We start from the raw sequence: 22,628 nt of genomic DNA, 5'->3' as shown, positions 1-22,628 counted from the left end.
CCAAGAATAGAATTCAGATTTTCAGAGCCCTTTTAAATGTGGTTTATAGTTCAATAGTACTCGATATATAAGCGGGGATGCCATATACTATTGGTCCTGTGTGGTTGGAGAGATTGAAGAGTCCTGTGAGAGTACTCTCTACTAGATATATCTGAGCAACAGTTGGACATAGGCAATGCTAATAAAATAAGCAGATCAACATATAAGAACAGCTTTTTTACCACATAGGAATATGCACTTGCTCACCTATGCATGCCCACAATACACATCAGGAAAGCTTCTTAAAAAAAGTCTGCTAGTTGTTTTTGTTCACATTGTTATACTTGGATAGGACCATCAAGCTGTTGAATAGATAGGCGTGCCCACTTGCAATCTAGTGGATGTTGGCCACTTTCCAGAAATGCTGCTGTCAAGGATTTGTGTGTGTTGAAATAAGTAATCACTCAATTGGCAGACACTTTGTTTCCCTTAGATAATTACCACAGATAGTTAAATTTAACATTTTTTGTAATGCAAATATATTTAGTTCCAAGTCCACAGAGTGATTGCTTTTTATCCAACTGACATGGATAAAAAGCACTTTATTTTTATTGGCTGCTAAGTTTGGAAGGCCACACATCTAGAAATTAAGAAAAACTAATAAGGTAAAAATTGTGAGGTCTTTTTTTAATTTCCTTTTTATTTCATGGATCTTAATTTTAAAACTTTTTTTTTTTTAATAGAGTCTTACTATATTGCCTAGGCTGGTCTTGAACTCATGGGTTCAAGTAATCCTCCCACCTTAACCTCCTAAGTAGCTGGGACTACTACGTACGCCACCAAGCTCAACTTAATTGTAATTTTTTTAATAATTTAGTAAAATCACTATATTTGAAGTTATTTTAGCTAACTTCAAGTAAAAATGTTGAAATCATAAATGACCAGAAAATGATACTTAAGAATAAGGCAGATGAAAATACAAAAAATGATGAAAAGTTACTGGACTTTATCTAGTATAACTAGTGATATTAGTAACGTACTAATAATAAAACACGGGGAATGCCTTAAGTTTTTCCTTTTTTTTTAAAATATAACTTTAGAAAGAATTTTAATATCTTTGCTCTTCTCATCTGTTGCCTATACTTTTTCATGTAGACATTCTGTTGTGTTCCCTTGTGATTTCATATACATAGAATTTAAGGGAGTTTATTTTGTATTTGTATATTTAGTTATAATATATTGCACAGTAACTTTTTAAATTCATAAATATTCATTTCAGATACACTGAAAGGTAAAGAAGAATGTTGGGGTGAGACCTAGGATCCTAACTCTTGGATGTTAACATATTAGCATATATTCTTCCAGAATTTTCTGGCTCTATTTTAATATGTGCGTTTTATGAATGGCATAGTATATTAAGGATTTTTAGATGTAATAATTTTAAAAAATTTACACATTAGGAAATAATTTCAATTTTTTCTTTGGTAAAGTTGTTCAGATGACTTCTAAGATCATTTCATTTATGTCTGAGATTTTTGATAATTTAGGAACTTTGTACTTTGTTATATAATCCTTTTCTCGTCATCTTGGTCAAAACCTTTCTGTGCTTTTTCCCTAAGAGGACTGTTTTTATTATTTAAATGCATATAAATCTCTCATATAACTATTGATTTCAACTTAGGGAGAAAAGACAATTCAGACAGTGCCAACAGGAGCAAAGCCAGCTATCATCACTGCTACAAGACCCATCACCAAAATGATTGTAACTCAGCCCAAAGGTATAGGTTCCACAGTTCAACCAGCAGCTAAAATTATCCCAACAAAAATTGTTTATGGGCAACAAGGGAAAACACAGGTATGCTACAAGATATGGTGATCTTTGTCCTTAAATTCCTAAAATTTTCAGGTAGAAATTAGAAGGAAAAGATTTAATAAACTTAAAAAAAAAGAAAAATTATGAAAAGTTTGGACTGAAGTGTATAATAATCTCATCTCAAAATCTGTTTTTTGTTTTTTTTCTTTAGTACTTTTTTAAAAATATGTTTTTAGTTATAGGTGGACATAATGCCTTTATTTTATTTATTTATTTTTATGTGGTGCTGAGGATCAAACCCAGTGCCTCACATATGCTAGTTGAGTGCTCTGCCACTGAGCCACAACCACAGCTCCTCAAAGTCTTTTTTTATGGTACATTGCATATTATATAATTTGCTTTACTTGAAACCTTTATAACAAAGTTACTAGTTGAAGATCTAGGAACTTTTCTGAAAATTTGCCTACGAATTTGAGGCTCAGGATTTAATCTTATGTTGCCAGGCTAGTGTCTATTTTGTAGATAATTTAATTGCTTTTCTGAGAATACAAAGAAAGCAATATCAGCTTTGGTTGAGAAATGCTATATAACATTTTTATAAAAGACAGTAATTTACTTATGAACTTATAATTTGCCTTTAGGATCTATTCCCTCAGATTGTAGCCAAATTGTTTACATACCTAAAAAACTAATTTTATGGTAAATTCATATTGCCTACTGAGTTCAATAGTAAAAGTTTTATTTGCTCCATCATAATATAAACCATGTTTTCATTCTTGAACTCTTAGAAATGAATGACTTCACAGAGTCTGAAAGGTTTATAATCTTGTAGATGGTAGAAATAAAAATGGCTGTGCTTAAGTTGGCATTTTCATTCCATGGACAGAATTGAAGTCATCTCCTTGAGCCCAGATTTTGAAGTAGAAAGGTTCAGTTTGAAAATTTTCTCCCACTTCATTTGTTTCAGTATTTATTTTAACTTTTACCAGGAGTTGATCCATCATACTTTCTATGTTGCTTCTGATAGTAGTTTCAACAGTGTTTCTCTGGAGTTTCTTCAAAGATTACTTAGGTCTCAAGCAAATTTTCTTTGTAAGGGTGTGTTAGTTAAGAATTTCATTTGGTTCCTGATGAAAAGACACTTTAAAAATAGTGGCTTCAACATGTGACGGTTTCATTTTTATTATATTAATAAAAACCAAGAGGATGTTCTAGACTGAAGTTGTGGTTCAAAAATTCCATTGGGAATTTAGGCTCCTTGTGTCTTTTTGTTCTACTGCCCTTATCTTGTGGCCATTATTCTATTATAAGCCTACTGGTTGTAAAATGACTTCTGAAATAATTATAGATGAGAAAAAATAGACACAAAAGCTCTTGTCAAATTATGACTGTTGCAGTCTGTCATGTACTACTTAAAGTGATGTTCATGGTTTAACTGTAATTTTGTCCATAAATTGAATTTTTCTTTGATGGTCAATGCTGTGCCCGAAGCATACACAGAATGATGTTTTCCTTACCAGAAAAAATGTTAGTTCATAATCTAGAAGTTTAGCATTTTAAATAATGCTCTAAAATTTCATCTATTTTTGCTTTTCCTGTAGGTTCTTATTAAACCCAAACCAGTAACATTTCAAGCCACAGTTGTTAGTGAACAAACAAGACAGCTGGTAACAGAAACATTACAGCAAGCATCCAGGGTAGCAGAGGCTGGTAATTCATCTATTCAGGAAGGAAAAGAAGAACCACAGAGTTATACGGATAGTAGTTCCTCTTCCACAGAGTCCTCTCAAAGTTCCCAAGGTAAGATCCATTTTACTTCTGATTTATGTAAGTACTACCTGACATAATACCCTAGATCCAAAATAGACATTGCTTCAGGGATTTCAAGCCAAATTTGTATGCTTCAGTATGTCAGTTCTTTTGATTTTAGGGGTTTTTGTTTGTTTGTTTGTTTTATGTTTAATCAGTAGGCTGAAATTTTACTTTTGGTAAAGTTTACCATTCTTTCCTACATGGCATATATTCATCAAACAATTGATCAACTTCAGATGATAATTTTTCCAGGTAGGTAATATTAAACTCTTGATTCCCAAATGATAATTTTTATATTCTGCTGTTTGGTTTGGGTAAGGAGGGGAATAAGTATATGAGAAACTGAATATACCTTTTGAAATGATTATTGATAAGCCTTGAGAAAGAATCAAGATATCCAGAAATGAGCTATAAGTGGGGTTCTTTTAAATTTCAGTTTACATGGGATAAGTCCTAGTTTTTATGTGTGTTGTTTTAGCATAATTAACAATGCTCCCTTTCACTGTCAAAACGATGGTAATACTATGGTTGTCTTAATTTTAAAGAAGAAACTTTGAAGCTAGACTCCATAAGACAGAGGCTGTTTGTCCTCAATGCTCTTTTAAGTATGTTACTTTTCTAGGAAGTCTCTTGGAATAAACTCAAGCCATAACTTTGAACTTTGCACAAATCTCATTCTCAAATCACTCAGTTATCTTAACTGCCCTTCTTGTCAGGTGGTACAGGTTGAGTAGCCCTTATCCTAAATGCTTGGAACTCAGAAGTGTTTCAGGTTTTGAAGTCATTAGATTTTGGAATTTTGCATATACACAATGAGATATCCTGGGAATGGAACCCATGTTTAAGTATGGAATTCATTTATGTTTCATATGCATCTATATACTTAGCTTAAGGATAATTTTATACATTATTTTTAATGTACCTGCCTTTTTTTTGTTGGTTGCTCAAAACAGTACAATGCTCTTGACATATCATATTTCATACATTTGATTCAAGTGGGTTATGAACTCCCATTTGCAGTGTACCTGCATTTTGTCTCGGACCATTAAGATCAAGTATGGAATTTTCCACCAGTGATGCCTTATCAGTGTTCAAAAAGTTTCAGATTTGGGGATTAAAGTTCTCAGCCTGTGTGTCTATGCATTCTGATGCATCTAAACAAAGTTGTTTATTTTCCTTATTGCTCTTTCCTTGCTCCCTTTCTTCTTTCTGCCTCCCCATTAGATTTGCTAGCATGCTTTCTTAGCATCATCACTTTTCTAAAATATATTCTTCACATTGTGCAAATACTTTTTCTTCACCAATATCATTATTTTGAGTTGGGGGTCTCACTGTATTGCCCATGCTGGGCTCAAACTTGTAATCCTGCATTCTTAGCCTTCTGGGTAGCTGGAATTATAAGCATTTGCCACCATGCCTGGCAACACTTGAATATTTTAACTCTTTATTGGAGTATTCACACATTAGTTTTATATGGTTTACATTGTGGATCATTCTATTTTTTTTTCAATTTGATAACTATTTATTAGTGTACTATGTGTTAAATATTGTGATAGATCCTGTAGAGTTGAGTAAAATATAGTTCTTGCCCTCCAGGAGCTTAAAATCTAGAAGAGGAGGTTGAATTTAAAAAAAAAAAAAAAAAAAAGGAAATACACATACAACTCCAGTGTAACAGTTTTTTTTTTTTTTTAATATTTTTTAGTTTTAGGTGGACACAATATCTTTATTTTATCCTTATGTGGTGCTGAGAATCGAACCCAGTGCCTCACGCATGCTAGGCAAATGCGCTACCACTTGAGCCACATCCCCAGCCCCTAACAGTTTTATTAATAAACAGCAACAAAAAAAAAAAAAATGTCAAAGTCTGAAAGTGCATACTCCAATGAGGACAGGATGAGAAATCTTCATGAAGGAGGTAGCATTTGAAAAAGTCTTAAAAATAAATGAAAATGTTGATTTTAACAAACAGTATAGTACTCATTTTAGAAACTGTATGGTTTCTTTCAGCATATTATCAAAGATGTTCTGATTCACTTTATCATTCTGTATTGATTATAAAATCAGTGTATATACTATTTGTGGAGTGATGTTTATTCTCTAGTCATTTCTTTTGGGCCTACTAATTTGGTATTTATAGATTCTGTTCTTAGTTTAACCAGTCAACTGCTTTTTTCTCTTTTATTTTTCCCCATAAGAAATTTTTCATGGAGGGCAGGTAAAATGGTTAGCTTGTGAGTTGGTGCTAAAAGGGGGTCATGAATAGTAGATGTCACTATACAGGTTATCCTTTGAAATTGCTAGTCTTTTCCTAAGGGAGCTAAAGGACAATTAGTACTTCCCCAACATGCCATTCCCTTAGTCAGATCTCTGCCTCATATATTATTTGTTCCATGTCTTTCATTACATATTCTTTCTTTTGGTGGGAGATACCAGGGACTGAACGCAGGGGCACTAGACCACTGAGCCACATCCCCAGCCCTTTCTTGTATTTTATTTAGAGACAGGGTCTCACGGAGTTGCTTGGTGCCTTGCTTTTTTGCTGAGGTTAGCTTTGAACTCTAGATCCTCCTGCCTCAGCCTCCTGAGCTGCTAGGGTTACAGGCATGCACCACCATGCCTCACTTGCATATTAAAAGTATTCTGTAACAGAAAGTTTTCGCAATTTAGAATAAGTGTATCTATTAGAGTTAACTATGAAGCCAGTTTTTATACTCTGATTAAGGTTTTAATCAGTCAAGAATCATGCTGACTTTTAAAGTGTAGGAGGGCCATGCCTACTGGGAATGTGAGGAGTATCTAATAACCCATTTCCCCGCTACATTGCTGCTTTCAATGTTTTTAGCCACATTTTGATGTTGTTTTGTTTGAATATTAGGGATTTACTACTGAGCTACAACTCCAGCCCTCAACTGCCCTTTTTTTTTGAAATGGGGTCTCTAGAAGTTGCTGGGTCTCTTGAACTTGTAATCTTCATTCAGCTTTCGAAGCTGCTGCAATTACAGGCATGTTCCATCATGCCTGGTCACCTTTTCTTTTGATAAGATTTCATACTTACAGAAAGGTTGCAAGAATAGTAAAAAGAACTGTATACAGTATACATTCTTATCTAGATACACTGTTTGTTTACATTTTGCCCTATTCACTTTTTTTTGGTGGGGAGTGGGTATCAAACCCAAGACCTTGTGAATGCTAAGTGCACACTCTACACTGAATTATACCTACAGCCTGTTTATTTTCTCTCTGCTTTTCTCTTCCATGTGTATAATTTTAAAATTTTATAACCATTTTGGAGTAAATTATAGGTAGCTTTTTGCCCCTTAACATATTTGTAGGTTTATATTTCTTACAGGTTATTCTCCTTATAACTAAGTACAATTATCAAAATCAAGAAATATTATGTTGTCATAATATTATAATTTTAATATTTAATAATCCATATTCAAATATTACCAATTATCCAGTAATGTTCTTTATAGCTTTTACACCATCCACATTCCAATTCAGGATTGTGCGTTGCATATAGCTACATTTAACTGTCCTTGTTCTTTATTCTCCTTTAGCCTGGAATAGTCTTTTAGCCTTTCATTGTATTTTTTGACCTTGACATTTCTGAATAGTGTGCGTCAGTTATCATGTAGAATATTTTTATTTAGTTTTGTCTTATATTTTGTTATGATTAGATTGAGCAGAAATTCCACAGATAGGTATCGTATCCTCAGTTTTATCAGGAGACACATGATGTCACTTGACTAAGATGATGTCTTACAGTTTTCACCATTATGAAGGTAATATATTTCCCTTTGAGATGAATAGTTATTTGTGGAAAGGTGCTTTGAGACCACTTAAATATCATGTTTCTCATCAACTGCTTTCCAGTAGTTTTAACATCCTTAGGTGATTTATTAAAGTCTTTTTTTTTTTTTTTGGTACATTTGATGGTTGACATTCTAGTCCAAGGAAAACTCAATCTTTTCTTGACTTCAGATATTTTGGGTTGGGGGCGGGGGAGGCTTCCCTGTATAAGCAAGTCCTGGTGTAAGGATATCTTATGCCAAAGAAATAGCCTCAATTCCACCTGTGCTTCCTATACTTCTCCCCAAAGAGTAGACATTTAGGCCTTATGTGTTATTCCTAAACTGTCTCCTCACAGGCTAGAATAAAAGTTTTATCGTTACCCCACTGTGAGACTTCCCTTGATCACCTGGGAGGATTCATAACTCTTTCTACATTTTTATGCTGCCAATATTGCTTTTTTCTACCAGCTGTCTTAACAGTGACCACTCTGTACCTTTTATTGGGTTTATTATAATTGTTTTCTTTTCTACTAGTCTGCCACCTTTTCAAGGGCAAGCAAGGATAATATTCATCTCCGTGTATCTTGTATTTGGCAAAGAAATTAGGTACCACCAAGTAGGTAACCAGTAAAAGTTTCTCAGAATGAACAAACAGTGGAAGAGCAACTATAAATGACTATAGCATAAGGTTAAACTTTAGCCTTATAAATTCATTTTTGTTGTCTGAATCCAAAATGTTTCCTTTTTGTAGTTCCCCGTAACCTAATGGATAGGCTTTTTAAGTTGTATAATTCTTGGACTATTCTGAGATAATGATAAATAGCTAAAAGACCAGGTCTAATGGATCAAGGCCTTACTTGGCTAGGTCACTTAATGAAGATTGGACTGTATGCTTCCTATAAGTCCTGTTCTTTATTTTCTCCCCAACTGGCTCTTCTGTTTTTCCCTTTCTCACTTAGGAATGGGCCATCCATATTGGGTTCTAGATTTTTTTCAAAGGATTAAATATCCTTTCATCTATATTCAGCCTTATTCCCAAAAGGTTTTTAAAGTGGGTTAAATAGAAGATTTTATTAAGTCAAATGGAAGAGAACAAGGAGACAAAATCAAAGGTAGAGTATTAAAATGGAGCAGGGCATGAGGCAAATACAAAAATGATATTGTAAAAATATTGCTTTGAGTAAATCAAAATTGAATTTCTAGGATGATTTTTTTCCTAAAGATTCCTGATCTTGGTAGGTCAGAATGAAGGTGGGAAATAAATCTAGGTTAACTACTAATATACTTTTTGCAGAATCTTTCGGAACCATTATGTGCTCATTTGTGTTGTGAAAGATGAAGAATGGGATATAAAATATAAACTGTTACTCAATTTTTTTGAACATTAAACCCTCCTTTTGCAGAACATTTTGAGAAAATAATGTACTCTGAAATATTTTGGGCAATGCTGCCTAGGCAATCAAATACTGTGAATGCCTTGAGCTTTATGATAGTGCTTCAGAGGAAGGATATCTTGTACATCATTGGAGGAATATAGATATCTTAAGTCTAGTTTAGAAGACATGGTTTATGTAGGTGAGGCACCTGGGAATCTTTTTTTTTTTTTTTTCCTTTTGTACTGGGGATTGAATCCAGAAGTGCTTTACTACTTACTGAGTGAAGTCCCTAACCTCTTTTTATTTTTTATTTTGAGACAGAGTCTTGCTTTGCTTAAGGCCTAAGTGGCTTTGAAATTGGGTTCCTCAGCTTCAGCCTCCCAAGTTGTTGGGATTACGGGCATGTACCACTATGCCTGGCTGTGGGAATCGTTTTGTATGAGGAATGGTTGGAGACAGGAGATTTGTCATGGAGAAGAGAAAATGGAAATGAGCTGGCAGGAACATGGGAGCTGTTGTCAGTTATTTTGAGGACTATGATGTGGAAGAGAAAAAATAATTGGTCTTTGTTGATACAGGGACATACACTAGAACCATTGAGGAAAAAAAACCACTGGAAGACCTGTTTTTACTCAATATAAGAAAATTTTCTAATTATCATAGCTGTGCAGCAAGTAATAAGTTCCCTGGTGTTGGAGTTCCCAGACTGGAGATGTTGTTGTGAATATTTTAGTGTAGGATTGATGATAGCATTAAGTGAACTTCAAGATTCTCTCTAACAAAGAAATCTTAAGATTATATGAAAATGTATGTAGACCTTTTGTAATAATGACACAGGAGATATTCTCCCATAGAGATGCCCCGGTCTGCCTTTGGTTGTAATACTACTACCCAACATATAGATGTGTAATAAATATCGGGGGGTGGGGGGCAGCAGGCACTGTCCTCAAGAGAGGCAGAGAAGTCTAGATGTATGCATGCTGCATAAGCAGATGATACTCTTAGATTAGGCTCCAAGCCAAAATTAAGGTGGAGAATCATTCAAGCAATGATTTTCACATATAGTCACACTTTAATTTTGTGTCACAGCTGTTGAAGTTGCTACTGTGATACTTGGTGAGGATCGACTCTTAGTTTCTGAGTATGGACAGAAAGAGATGGTGCAATCTCCAAGTTCCTATAGGGTGATATTATTTGGGATGATGGTCTCTGTTGCTCCTGTTTGGAAATTTGTTGCCCTTTGTCTCTACGTTATCTCTACAAATCCCTGCCTCCCTCTGGATATTCAGTGTGTCTCATAGAGTTGGGTTGCAAAGTCATTCTTTGTATCATCATGATAATTCTTAAGTTTGAGAACTTAAGTTATATAAAACTAATGATACTCTAATATAATCAGTTATCTTTAAGTTTTAATTCTGCATATCTACTTAGAATGAGTAAAGAAAAACTGTTAGGTCCTTTACCCAGCATTTGGTCTTACAGGAGAGTGAGTGACCTTGAATCATCTGGGTTTGTTGTTACTATTTTTATTGTTTGTTTCTTGGAAGTTTAGTGGAAATTTTACATCCCTGATGTGGTATATATTCACTCAGTATTTTGTGGTGGGAAATAGTTTGTTAATGGTATTTGAAAATTCTAAATTATTGTTGTATATTGATTTTGTTTTCTTCAGGAAGACTGTTTTGTTTGAGGATTTGTTCCCTTTACCCCAGTATTTTTGGACAACTCTGTGGCTTTCGAAAATATGAAGCTCTTACAGTGTGGAACTTTTGTTATGTTTATTCTTGGTTTGGGGGCTACTTGAATTCTTTTTTGTTTTTCTAAGATATTTTCATTTGACTATTCCAAATCAAAGTAGTTTCTTTGTATATATTTATCTATTTGCCCTAAAAATTTGATATTTGCCTTAAGATACAAAGCTATTTATCTTTATGTTTCTCTCCTTTATAAAATCTAAATTTGATAGTAAGATCATGTCTTTGTAGCCTCTTCAGCTTCCTGTGTAGTGTCTTGAATAGAGGAGTTTAGGAAGTAATAGTCTAGTCCAACATGCTTATTTTATAGCTAGAAAACTCAGTAATTTGTTACTTGAGTTGATGCACATTTAGTGTTTATAGTGTAACTTTATACCATGAATATGATAAACCTTTGAATTAGGGTGTTAATTATTTTTGAAACTAACAAAAAGTCTTAGCATTGAGAGCTTCCAGGCCACAATGACAACAATAACATTTCAGTTGTCCCTTATAGTTATAAAGCTTGTTTACATATAGCCATGCTCTGCATCACATTGTGGTTATCAGTGGCTTGCATATACAATGATGGAACAACTAATTATACCATATAGCCTACATGTATAGTAAGCTCTGTCATCTGTTTGTCTAAGTATCTTCTATGATGTTCACACAGTGACAGAATTGCCTAACATTGTATTTCTCATAACATACCCCTGTTATTAAGTGACATGTGACCGTATATCATTTTATCACATCCTCAGAAATCCTGAAGTAGGTAATTTTATTGTTCTCAATTTAAAAATAGTGAGACTAAGACCCAAAGAATCAACTTGTTTATAATTGATCAAGTTGGGGCTCTACCCCAAGACTGACTTCTAAATGTTGCGCTTGTCCTCTTACATCATGCTGCTTCTAGATCATCTAACTTTTCTTGTTATCAGTGAACAGGATTTCCTTTCAGTAATTCAGCCATTTAATAAATGTTGACTGAATGTTTAGCTGTAATACAAAATACATTTTCAGGTGCATTGGGGGAAATAAGACTCTTACAACATTTTGTTTTACTAATACCCAAACATGCATTCATCTATGCAAATGCACACCTGTTTATATAGCAATAAGCACATTGAATTGTATTTTGTCTTTTACATGTTCGTCTTCCCAACCAGACTGTATGCTTCTTGAGCATCCTCTGATAATTCTGTAAGCTCCTTTATGTCCTCAGTGCCAAATATAGATTCTTACACATAGGTGTCCAATTTATGAAATAAATGGATGAATAAATAAGTGAATTCAGAAGTGAAATTCTGAGGAATTCTTTGAGGGCTTACAGTCTTCTTGGGGAGATAAAGCATGAACTTTACAATAAATACAAAAATAAAGCAAAAAAGAAAAAACAACAAATTGTTTTATTTTAAAGAAAAACTTTGTTTATAGGGTTTGTTTTTTTTTAACTAATATAAAACAGATTCCCAGCCTGTAGTTCATGTAATTGCTTCCCGGCGTCAGGATTGGTCAGAACATGAGATTGCAATGGAGACTAGCCCCACCATAATATATCAGGATGTATCCAGTGAATCACAATCAGCTACTTCAACAATCAAAGCTCTTTTAGAACTCCAACAGACAACAGGTATGAATTCACATGCTCAACATGAGTGAAGCATGTTTTTTCTGGAGACGGGTTGTGCTAAAATACTATCACTGTTATATATTTTTTGCTATTATTTGAGCACATTTTCCCCCTCTGGACTTGTCATTGGTACAGTCTGTTTACTTGTTAGTTTTTTAAGGTGTACATACAAATACTGGAGCACAGATGGACTTTAGTCAATGGAAAGGGGAAGAAGTTGGAAGAACTGTCTTCTCCATCTCCTGCTTAAATAGTACAGTCCTCTTGCCACCAGAAAGGAGTAGGTCTGTCACTTCTAAGCACAAGGATAGATGAGTATGGTTTCCACTTACATTTGGGCAGATGGAAGGAACCCTACTATACTCTTTGATATTGGTAGTACAATTTTGCTCTCATAAAACATTATTAATAGCTCTTGCTAACATTCTGATTTGTTTTACTTTCAGATTTCTTTGTATGGGTTATCCACTTGTATTTCCATGCAAAGCTATAACAAGATCCCATCCTTATTTCTAGTCACTAAATATTTTTAATAAACTCTAGGACAAAACTAGATAATGATACTGAGTTTTCATAATATAAGTCAAAGATTATCAGTATTTAAGGGGACAGAGCAATGACCTCATATAACCTTTTTATTGTATGGATAAGAAAGTTGCGCTCAAGAGAGTTTATCCTATTGGTTAGTGACAGAATGAGGCACCACATTGGTTGATCACTAGTTGAAAAGTCCTTCTCTGCTTATGGGTGACTTTGTATTCACTTACAGTTGTTTTGCTTTCTTTGTTTAAAATGATTGTTTTTATTTTGTCACATTATGTCCTTTGCAGGGAAAAATCTTTCAGTGGACTTAGTAATTGGTTACTGTTTATTCCAACTTTGACTATCTACTAGCTGAAGAATACTGGCATTTAATGTAAATCTTAGGTTAATTCTTCTATTGGTGTTATTTTTGGCCTTATAGATGCTTGTCTTTGACAAATTTAGCCATTTCTATTAATGTTTATAGAGGTAGAAACTTTGAATGAATAGATTTTATAGAAAAAGTGATGAAAGATAGTAAATCTATACTCAGAAATCATTCTTGATTCCAGATCATTCTATGAGATGTTTTTGCTTTAACAGCTCTTTTTTTCCTAACAATGAAAATTTTATTCTTTTGTCATTAAAGACCTAGTAACATTCTTTGGAGATATCTTAAATTTTTAATAGATCAAATTAAATTAGTCAGTGGATTGTACTCTTCTGAATAGATGTGCCCTAGAGCAAATCATGCTATGTGCTGCTTACTTACCCCTTATTTTTAGGTTGGAGAACTCCAGGGACTACCTTGAAGGGTAATGGAAATATCCTGAGGGGAATATATAGAAGGGAAAGAACCAGCTGTTTGACCTAGAGATATGTGGGGGAGGGGATTTTTGTGTGATTACATCTGAGCCCTTGCTAGGCTGCCTGGATATGGTTATGCAAGTTATGCTCTAGATAGCCATACATAGCAGTCTGCTGTTTTCAATTCATTGTCTCCATAGTCGCTGCCAGTGTGGCATCCCAAAGGTCTGGTTCATTATTCCCGTGGACAACTCTGGTTTTGTACTTGTTTGTAATAAAATTTAACTTTTCCCCTGACTTTTTTATGCAGTGAAGGAAAAATTGGAAACTAAACCAAGACAACCCACTATTGACTTGAGTCAAATGGCAGTGCCTATTCAGATGACCCAGGAAAAGAGACATTCTCCTGAGAGTCCATCAATTGCTGTGGTAGAGTCAGAACTAGTTGCTGAATACATCACTACTGGTAGGTGTCCTCTTAAAACATAGTACTAAGGTAGGAAAGCTACCTTTCTGGATTTCATGGGATGGTCATTTGGGGGAGAATATATTCTTTATATTTCTAGCTCTTTTCCTGTTTGTTTTTAGAGCAGACTCATACCATCCTTGGAATTTGCTCTGCCTTTAGTGGAAAAAAATATTCACAGGATGTTAGAAAGATTACAAGTAACATAAAACTACAAGTTGGCCATAAATAATATTTGTGAATGTAGAGCAACACTGGTAGGAAGAGCATAAAATATCTTTTGTCGAAGATTAAGTATTTGTATGTATTTGGATTTTTTAGTTTTGGTGGGGGTAGTTGAGTTAGGAGAGAAAGAAAATAGAAAATCCAGTCCTACTTTTGTTTTTATATAAAAAACAAAAATGTGGAAAACCTTAAATCTCTATGAGTTCTGGTAAAAAGCAGATTAGATATTTGTTTAAATGTGGTCTGGCAGCAAAACATTAATGAGATTTTGGGATGGCACATATGGAGAAGTAAAATAGGAAGGATAATAGGTCCTTTTTCTCATATTCTGGCAAGACCACACATGGAATTCTGCTTTCGGTTTTGGACACTTCATTACCTTATGATTTGAAAGAGTTTAGAGAGTCCTATGAATAATTAAAGGGTTAGGAGAGATGACTAATGAGGCAATATGTAGAGAATTCCTGTCTTAAGTTTTCTTAAGCAGTGATTAAAGGAGAACATAAAGTTACAAGTATTTAAAGGATATAAATACTGTAGAGGAGAAGGAATTCTTTGGCATCATTTAGGGTATATATTAGGACCAATGGGTTAAAATTGCACAAAAGGAAAATACAGTTGATAGTATGGAAAGCCATCTAGAATCTTTAGAATTGTTTAGCAGAAAGCTAATTAAAGCAGAGACTGTTATGTTGGGAACTGAGTATTAAACTCTGGGGTAGACTAAATTGTCAAATTGTAAAGTAGATGAAAAGACCTATGATTTCTTCCCTTACTTATCCTTTTCAGAACGCACTGATGAGGGAACAGAGGTTGCTTTTCCCCTTCTAGGTAAGTGGTGTGCATCCATTTGTAGTATAATTGAAGGTAAAAGATGATTGTTGGTGGCGGGGGAACCCTTAAATGGATGCGCTCTACTCTGATCTGGTAGAGGAAAGGTAAGCTCCATTTAGTGAAAGAGAAATTTTCCTTTGCAGAGTAACAAGATTCTTTCTCAGAACTGAACAATTTAATGCTGGAAAACAGAGGACTATTTGAAAGATATAAGTGTTTTATAGTGTTTATATAGCCCAATTAAGGTCACTTCATCTTTTTCCAAATGTTCACTCTGTGACATCATCCCACAAAGTCTCCTTCCATCATACAAGCAGTCATATTGAGCATTTTACTTTGACTTCAAAGACTGCTGCCCTGGCCTGCTGTATAATTCTGTAGTGGATGTTAGTTTTATGACTTTCTTAAACTTCAGTTTCCTAATCTCTGGAGACTTGCTATGAAGAAATTTATCATATCTTGAAGAAGAGTATTTTTAAATAGTTACTTGATATTCTATTAAATTTATTTTTTTATTAAAAACGTAATAGTTATGAAGATTAGTATGGGTAACAGAAATGTTTCATATTTTCTGATAATTTTATCAGAAATTCTCTATTTTTTAAATGCCATGCGTTTTCAATGATGCTTCCATTAAAAATAACTTGCTCACTTTAAATATTACTCAAATTTGTTTTTTCTTCTATGCAGTCATATTATAATTTATTTTAGTAGTTGTTTTAATGCAGACTCTGATTTCTTTTTGTTCAACTCAGTTAAGTACATATGGAAGATTTTATTAAATTTTATAATTTAAAATGTACATATAAAGTATGCTGTGAAATACAGTAAGGTACTGCAGTACAGTTATAAAAATACTGCCTATAAAATTTCCCATCACATGTAGTCATTTAGCAACAGGAAAAATACTGCATTTGTGAATATAGGAGAAAGTATTGCTGATAATAAAGCTTATATGTATTTCTCTAGATAATTTTAAACTTTTGTCCTTTAGGACATAAATGGTATTTTCACATTAGTTTCTTTAGTGACCACTTTACTCTTAGACGCCTTTCTATTTTCTAAACATGGGACCAATGCTACTTAAAGTTATATGAACAGTAGGATCATGCATTATTGAGTTTTGATAATCTCAAAATCCTTAGCTAATTAACAGATTTATTTTACTTTTTCTGTTTCTGATTCGAAGAGATAGTTTGACTCATATGTCTTTTTTAAAACTCTGTAGATTTGGAAGTGGCAAATGTTTATACTGTTTAAAAAGCTGAAATCGAGGCAGGTAAAATATGATACATTGGCGCCTATATAGTTTTAGTTATTCTCTGGGACCTTTTCAGCAAGAGAATAAGAAGTAGAAATACTACACTCTCAGCCCACTTATGTCAGATGAGCTAAATCTAAGATTACAGATTTTTCTATTTTGTTTACCGTATATTTGTTTAAGAGACAGACCCTGGGTTCAATCCTCAGCACCATGAAAAGAAAAAAATCAAACAAAACCTCAGGGTTTTTAGAGGTTGTTAGAGGGTAAGTGACTTCTTCAAATCACATGGCTGGTTGGTAACAGAGTAGTACAGAATCTTAGTGTGACCCTTGGTCTAATTTTCTTTCTGCAGTACCCCCAGCCTCTTAAATTTTTAGGAACCATAAAGCTATGAGACATTGTCAGTTCATATAAAGAAGTGTCTCTGATGTTCACATTGCATTTGGAATTGAGACGAAGAGATTAAAGAACTTGTATTGCCTACTTTCCTTAAAGATATGTCTGGGATTACAAAGACTCCTTATTGCCTTGTTCCCTTAATGAGAAAAAAAGTCATTGGAGAAAGTGAGACAACTCCCAGGAGGATGTAACTTTTAAAGGGTTTGTTCCTCCTTGGTGATAATAGTTTTCACAGCACTTCTGTATACATTTCTCCTCTCATCCTTGCAATAACTCTGTTATTCCCATTTTACAGATGAGAAAAGAGAGTCTCAGAGAAGATAAGAGACTTTCTTAGAATTACACTGCTCATAGATGGGCACATTCTGCTCTTCTGCCTCTTAGTTCGAAATACCACTCTCTTTCTCTGTGATGCAAGCTCACAGACATTTGTTTAAAATGACTACTGGTTACAGATGCTGTGGTGATTTCTGGAGAAATATCATCACCTCCTCTATTTTCAGTCAGCCATCGATCCCAGCCCCAACAGCCCTCCCAGCCCCAGCGGACCCTGCTCCAACACGTGGCTCAGTCACAGACTGCAACGCAGACATCTGTGGTGGTGAAGTCCATCCCAGCCTCTTCCCCAGGAGCAATCACCCACATTATGCAGCAGGTTGTATATCTTCTTTTCCTTCCTATCTTCTGTAACCGCCTCAATCCTGAAATAAGGTTCAGTTTCATCTCCTCTTAGGAGGAGAAATAACTGAATTGTAGACTGTTGTGTAATTCTTTCATCTGTGAGGAGTGGAGAGGAACTGAGTTGGGGAGGATTTTAATGCCAGAAAATAGGAAACAGTGTTTTTGAACCTTCTGTGAACTCTTAGCTTATCAGAAGGATGGGCAGTCTAGATGAATCTATGATATCAGAATTGGTCACTGTTAACTGTGTATCTTACTGTCATGGAAGCATTTATCACCAAGGTAAATTAAGATTTTCAAATGAAATAGTATTTGGCTTGTTAGCTGTTTGCTATGGTTTGTTTTGTTTGTTCTGTTTTTTACTTGTATAATGAATCCTCATGGAAACATTATAAACAAGTAGGAAAATAAATATTTGACCTCTTTAACTATATGTGACCAATTAAGAAGGAAGAAACTCAGTAGGAAGGAGAGTGAGCTAATATAAAATAGAAACATCTGATATTAAGGGTAATGAGGGCGAAAGAAAAAATATGTTGATAAGTTGATTTGAGTCAGACACTGTGCTTTGAGCTTTAAGTACATTAATTTGATTCTCAACCATGATCATGGAAGGTGAATTATCCCTCTTTTACAAGTGAGGAAACTCATGCTCACAGAAGTTAAATAACTTGCCCCAGGTGGCAGAGCCAGGATTTAAACCTGAAGTGAACTTCCTCTGTTATATAGTTGTATTATGGATATCAGCTTTAAGCATGATTTTTCTATAGTCACATAAATCACTGTCACTCAGCTGATAGCAGTTGAACCTAATTGTAGGCACACTCTCTGGAAGGCAATGAAGAGATGTTGAATTGAAAGTTTCAAATGAATCTCAGTTTTAAAGTTAGAGTGGAGGTGTAGTATGTGACAAGGCAGAGGGAAGGTTGAGAGTAGTGTGGTCTTGTGTCCCAGAGGGAAGCCAGTTGGCTACAGGTTTTGCTGGGTATCGCATCTCAGCCTGGCCTTCACCTGCAGGTCCTGGCATTGACCTTTCTTAAGGCACTTAAAGGTCAGTCAGGCTGTCCCTAAACATGTGACTCAAGATGGATCTCCCAGCACAATTATAAGTGACACCAGGCAGTCTTCTTTCCACTGACAGCAGTGCTCCTGTCCGCTTCCCATCTCCCTCCCTCCTGGGAGCCAGGTCACTAGGAAGTTGTTCCCTAGTAGGTCTGAAATCTGAGTGCATGTAGACACTATGGGCCATCTCCCTCCTCCTCAGGGAGGCCCTCTTTGGGGACTCGGTTGGGCATGTCTCAGGCAATATCCCTGACCTGTACAGCACTGGACATGCAAATAGCCAAAGTGGGCTTCTCAGAGCCTTGGCTTTTCTCTGGACACCTCATTCCTTAGTTGCTGTATTCTGTCCTTAGATAGATGAGTGTTTCTCATGGTTAGGCCACAGAGCTGTTTGCTTAGCTTGGGATACTGTCTTATTTGGGGGCTGTGCTTAGGGGTCACCTTATTCCTCTAATTCTGATCTATAAGTTCTGGGCCCTCAAGGATTTTTCCTGTACTAGCAAGCAAACCAGATTTTGAAGTACTTAATGCCTGAGAATTCAAATCACAGGAGTTTTGATCTAAAGCCCCTTGGGGTTTCTTGGTTTTTTTAGGCTCTTGTGAAAATTTTTGAATGATCTCATAAAGTCTTCTCCAGTTCAAGGAAAATGTAGCAATGTAGGTGTTTTTCTTATTCTTACTTTGTGCCTCTTTTACTTAGGCATTAAGCAGTCACACTGCTTTTACCAAACACAGCGAGGAACTTGGAACTGAGGAGGGCGAGGTTGAAGAGATGGACACTTTAGACCCTCAGACAGGTCTGTTTTACCGATCTGCCCTGACTCAGTCACAGTCAGCTAAACAGCAGAAACTTAGCCAGTCCCAGCTGGAACAGACTCAGCTGCAAGTGAAAACTCTGCAGTGCTTCCAGACTAAACAGAAGCAGACCATCCACCTGCAGGCAGACCAGCTCCAGCACAAACTCCCGCAAATGCCCCAGCTTTCCATCAGGCATCAAAAACTCACCCCTCTCCAGCAAGAACAAGCACAGCCCAAGCCAGATGTACAGCACACACAGCATCCCATGGTGGCCAAAGACAGGCAGCTTCCTACTTTAATGGCACAGCCCCCGCAAACTGTAGTACAGGTGCTTGCAGTGAAAACTACTCAGCAGCTCCCTAAACTGCAGCAAGCTCCGAACCAACCAAAAATCTACGTGCAACCCCAAACCCCCCAGAGCCAAATGTCGCTCCCTGCCTCGTCAGAGAAACAGCCGGCAAGCCAGGTAACGGAATATTGATAGCATGCAAAGTTACTTCTCTGTTCACGGAAAAAAATGAGAACATCAGGACCCTATCATGATAGCAGTGCTTTCTCCTGGCAAGAGGAAACCAAAAGCCTCATTACGCTGGTATTACTTTGCCCCGTCAAAAGGTTGACATTAGGGAAGAAATGCACTCATTAACATAGGAAGAAAAAAAAAAAAAAAGCATAGCACTCAGAACTTGATTTTCCAGGCAGTTTTTAATGAAATCTCTTCAGCAATGATCAACAGTGCATAGAAGCGGTATCCCCCAAATTATTTTTATTTTTTAGGTGTAAAAATTTACCTCCATGCCTGTAAACTCCTATTTATCTGTGGCAATAACACTAAGTAAATTGAAGTCTTTTAAGGAACTTTACCTTAAACAGAATATCTTCCTTTGTAGTTTACATCATCCATCTAGTTAATAAATTTATCATCTAGATTTATATTCTAGATTGCAGAGGAATTATTTGTGGATAATCAAAAGAAAAATTTTATTAGGAAAAAATCAGTGACCCTGGAATGAAATGTGTGTGTGTGTATTATAAGTATTTATATATATATATATATATATATATATATATATATATATATATATATATATTTATATATATATATATATATAAAATAGAATATGTTTGTATAAATGTTTTTTGAAGCAAAAGATTGGAAAAAAAACTACTTTACTTTTTTTTTTAATTTTAAAAAGCTGAAGACTATATGAATTAATTTGAGCCAGGTTGAATGTGTACTGTTTAGGGATGTAAATCCCAAAGGAAAACTAGGCTGCTGTTACATTTTTTTTCCTTTACTATTATAAACTTTGGCTGGCTGAACAAAAATTCTTTCAACCCCTCCTCTTTCCCTAGGTTCCTTAAAAGTAACCAGATCCTTCCCATCCAGCCCTCTTACTAAAACACTGAGCTTCAGAATGTCTTCCTAGTATACCGCACGAATGTTTCTTTTGCCATATTGTCTGGGGTGTTTGATTAGTTTTTCTCAAAGAGATGTAGCTGTAACACACACAACCCCAATTTATTTTCAGGTGGAGCAGCCAATTATAACTCAAGGATCCTCTGTTACAAAGATAACTTTTGAGGGGCGCCAGCCTCCCACAGTTACAAAGATAACTGGTGGCAGTTCTGTGCCTAAGCTGACATCACCAGTTACAAGCATATCTCCCATTCAGGCCTCTGAGAAGACAGCAGTGTCAGACATATTGAAAATGTCTTTGATGGAAGCTCAGATTGATACAAATGTAGAGCATATGGTAGTGGATCCCCCAAAGAAGGCTCTTGCCACTAGTATGCTCACGGGTGAAGCAGGATCATTACCCTCCACCCACATGGTGGTGGCAGGGATGGCGAATTCCACTCCCCAGCAACAGAAATGTAGAGAGTCCTGTTCAAGTCCATCTGCTGTTGGCCCTCCCCTAACGGCCAGAAAAATCGATGCACCAGGAGTGCCTGCGACAGGCCAATTCATGCGTATTCAGAATGTAGGCCAAAAGAAAGCTGAAGAGAGCCCAGCAGAAATTATCATCCAGGTAAGAATTGGAAGGAAAATGAGAACTCTTGGGCAGATGGGAGGTTGTGGGTTTGGTGCATTTTGGGGATATCACAGAAAAGAGTCAAGCCAAGATGGCAAGAATACCGAGAGATTATCTTCAAGGTGGTATTTGACTACTTATTATAAATTACAAATTTGTATTTATTTTCTGGAAGAGAATTATAGAAAATTGGTGGATATTGTTACAAAAGATAGTGTAAAGGTAGCAAAGGGCCCCAAGCCCATGTTTCAGCTTGATTTTATGGCCATCCTTGCCAATGTGTTAACTCAGCAAATCAACCCAAAAGATCAGTAGTTTCCTGGGTTCACACTTTAGGATCCCAATATTTGCTCAAAAAATCTTGGAATTTAACTAGATGATGCTTCTCTTCAAGTTAATTTCAGGGATTGTTTGAAAAAACAGTTCTTGTTCTTGATCTAATTTATGATTCTTAGGACAAACAAAACCCAATAAACCGGAATATCTGGAGAAACATATTATATAGAGATGTTTCTAATTACTTTTATATTTAATTTGAGATTAACTGTAAACTTTCTTAATTTCAATCATTTTTATTTTAATAACCTTGTTATGGTTATTGTCATGCATTGATAAGTTAACATAATGGAATTATTTGTTGACAGTATATCTTCCTTTGCTTCACATTTTCTTCATTCTAAAAGCCATGCATCTGTCATCCTGCATAAAAGATCAAGTCTGAAGAGTTACTGAGTCAAGACTAGCTAGCCCTTAGAAGTGTGTTTTTATTCCCTCTCGCTTTGCAAGGAATTAGGTTATCTTCTTGACTTTTGTCATTTTTTTGCTAAGCTGCTATATAGCGTGAAAGGTATCAGGGCAGCACATTTTAGTTAATTGAGAATTTAGATTCATTGACATGTTGCTAATTTAGGATTTACCATAAATTCACTGTTGTGTAACTTGGAAGTTGTAGTAAACGTTCCCCTTGCCATGATGCCAAGCTATAAGATAATACAAATCGACCACTGTTAAACCAGTTGAGACATAATTAACTATGGGGGCTTAATAATAATTAAGGTGAGTAGAAATAGCCATTTAATATTCAAAACATTTGTTTCTATATAAAAAATTCAGTGAATTAATTAATTATTGGCAAAAGGTTTTATTGTGATTTTTTAAAAATGTTTTTCTGAAGAGGATGGGTATATGATGGAAAAAGGATGGTATTTTGCCTTTGCCTTTCACTACTTTGGGCAGTGCTACTTAACCTCACTCTACCTTGTTTTCGGAATAAGTAATGCCTACTTTATAGAATTGATGTGAAGTTCACACAAAATTCAACACCTAGCACAGTGCCTTACTCATACTTATTATCCAGTAAATGGTAACTATTATTAATTTTATGAGAA

At 35.3% G+C, this 22,628-nt stretch overlaps 1 protein-coding gene across 7 annotated transcripts in view; it reads left to right on the top strand.

Moving 5' to 3' along the window:
- The window catches only part of Emsy (EMSY transcriptional repressor, BRCA2 interacting), an 82,283-nt gene that overhangs the window by 54,832 nt on the left and 4,823 nt on the right, over positions 1-22,628 (top strand). For 5 of the 7 annotated variants that reach the window (XM_076846606.2, XM_076846609.2, XM_076846605.2 and 2 more), the window contains 8 exons: positions 1,661-1,834; positions 3,394-3,592; positions 11,982-12,146; positions 13,786-13,941; positions 14,956-14,997; positions 17,167-17,318; positions 19,107-19,670; positions 20,737-21,237. In XM_076846606.2, the coding sequence (XP_076702721.1) occupies positions 1,661-1,834; positions 3,394-3,592; positions 11,982-12,146; positions 13,786-13,941; positions 14,956-14,997; positions 17,167-17,318; positions 19,107-19,670; positions 20,737-21,237 (1,953 nt within the window). The remainder of the gene's footprint in view (positions 1-1,660; positions 1,835-3,393; positions 3,593-11,981; positions 12,147-13,785; positions 13,942-14,955; positions 14,998-17,166; positions 17,319-19,106; positions 19,671-20,736; positions 21,238-22,628) is intronic. The other 2 variants (XM_076846608.2, XM_076846610.2) reach the window with 2 other exon arrangements.

This window comes from Callospermophilus lateralis, chromosome 2 (assembly GCF_048772815.1).
Source record: "Callospermophilus lateralis isolate mCalLat2 chromosome 2, mCalLat2.hap1, whole genome shotgun sequence".
Taxonomy (NCBI): domain Eukaryota; kingdom Metazoa; phylum Chordata; class Mammalia; order Rodentia; family Sciuridae; genus Callospermophilus; species Callospermophilus lateralis.
The sequence above is the reverse complement of the archived record's forward strand: the minus strand, read 5'-3'. Positions and strand labels throughout refer to the sequence as shown.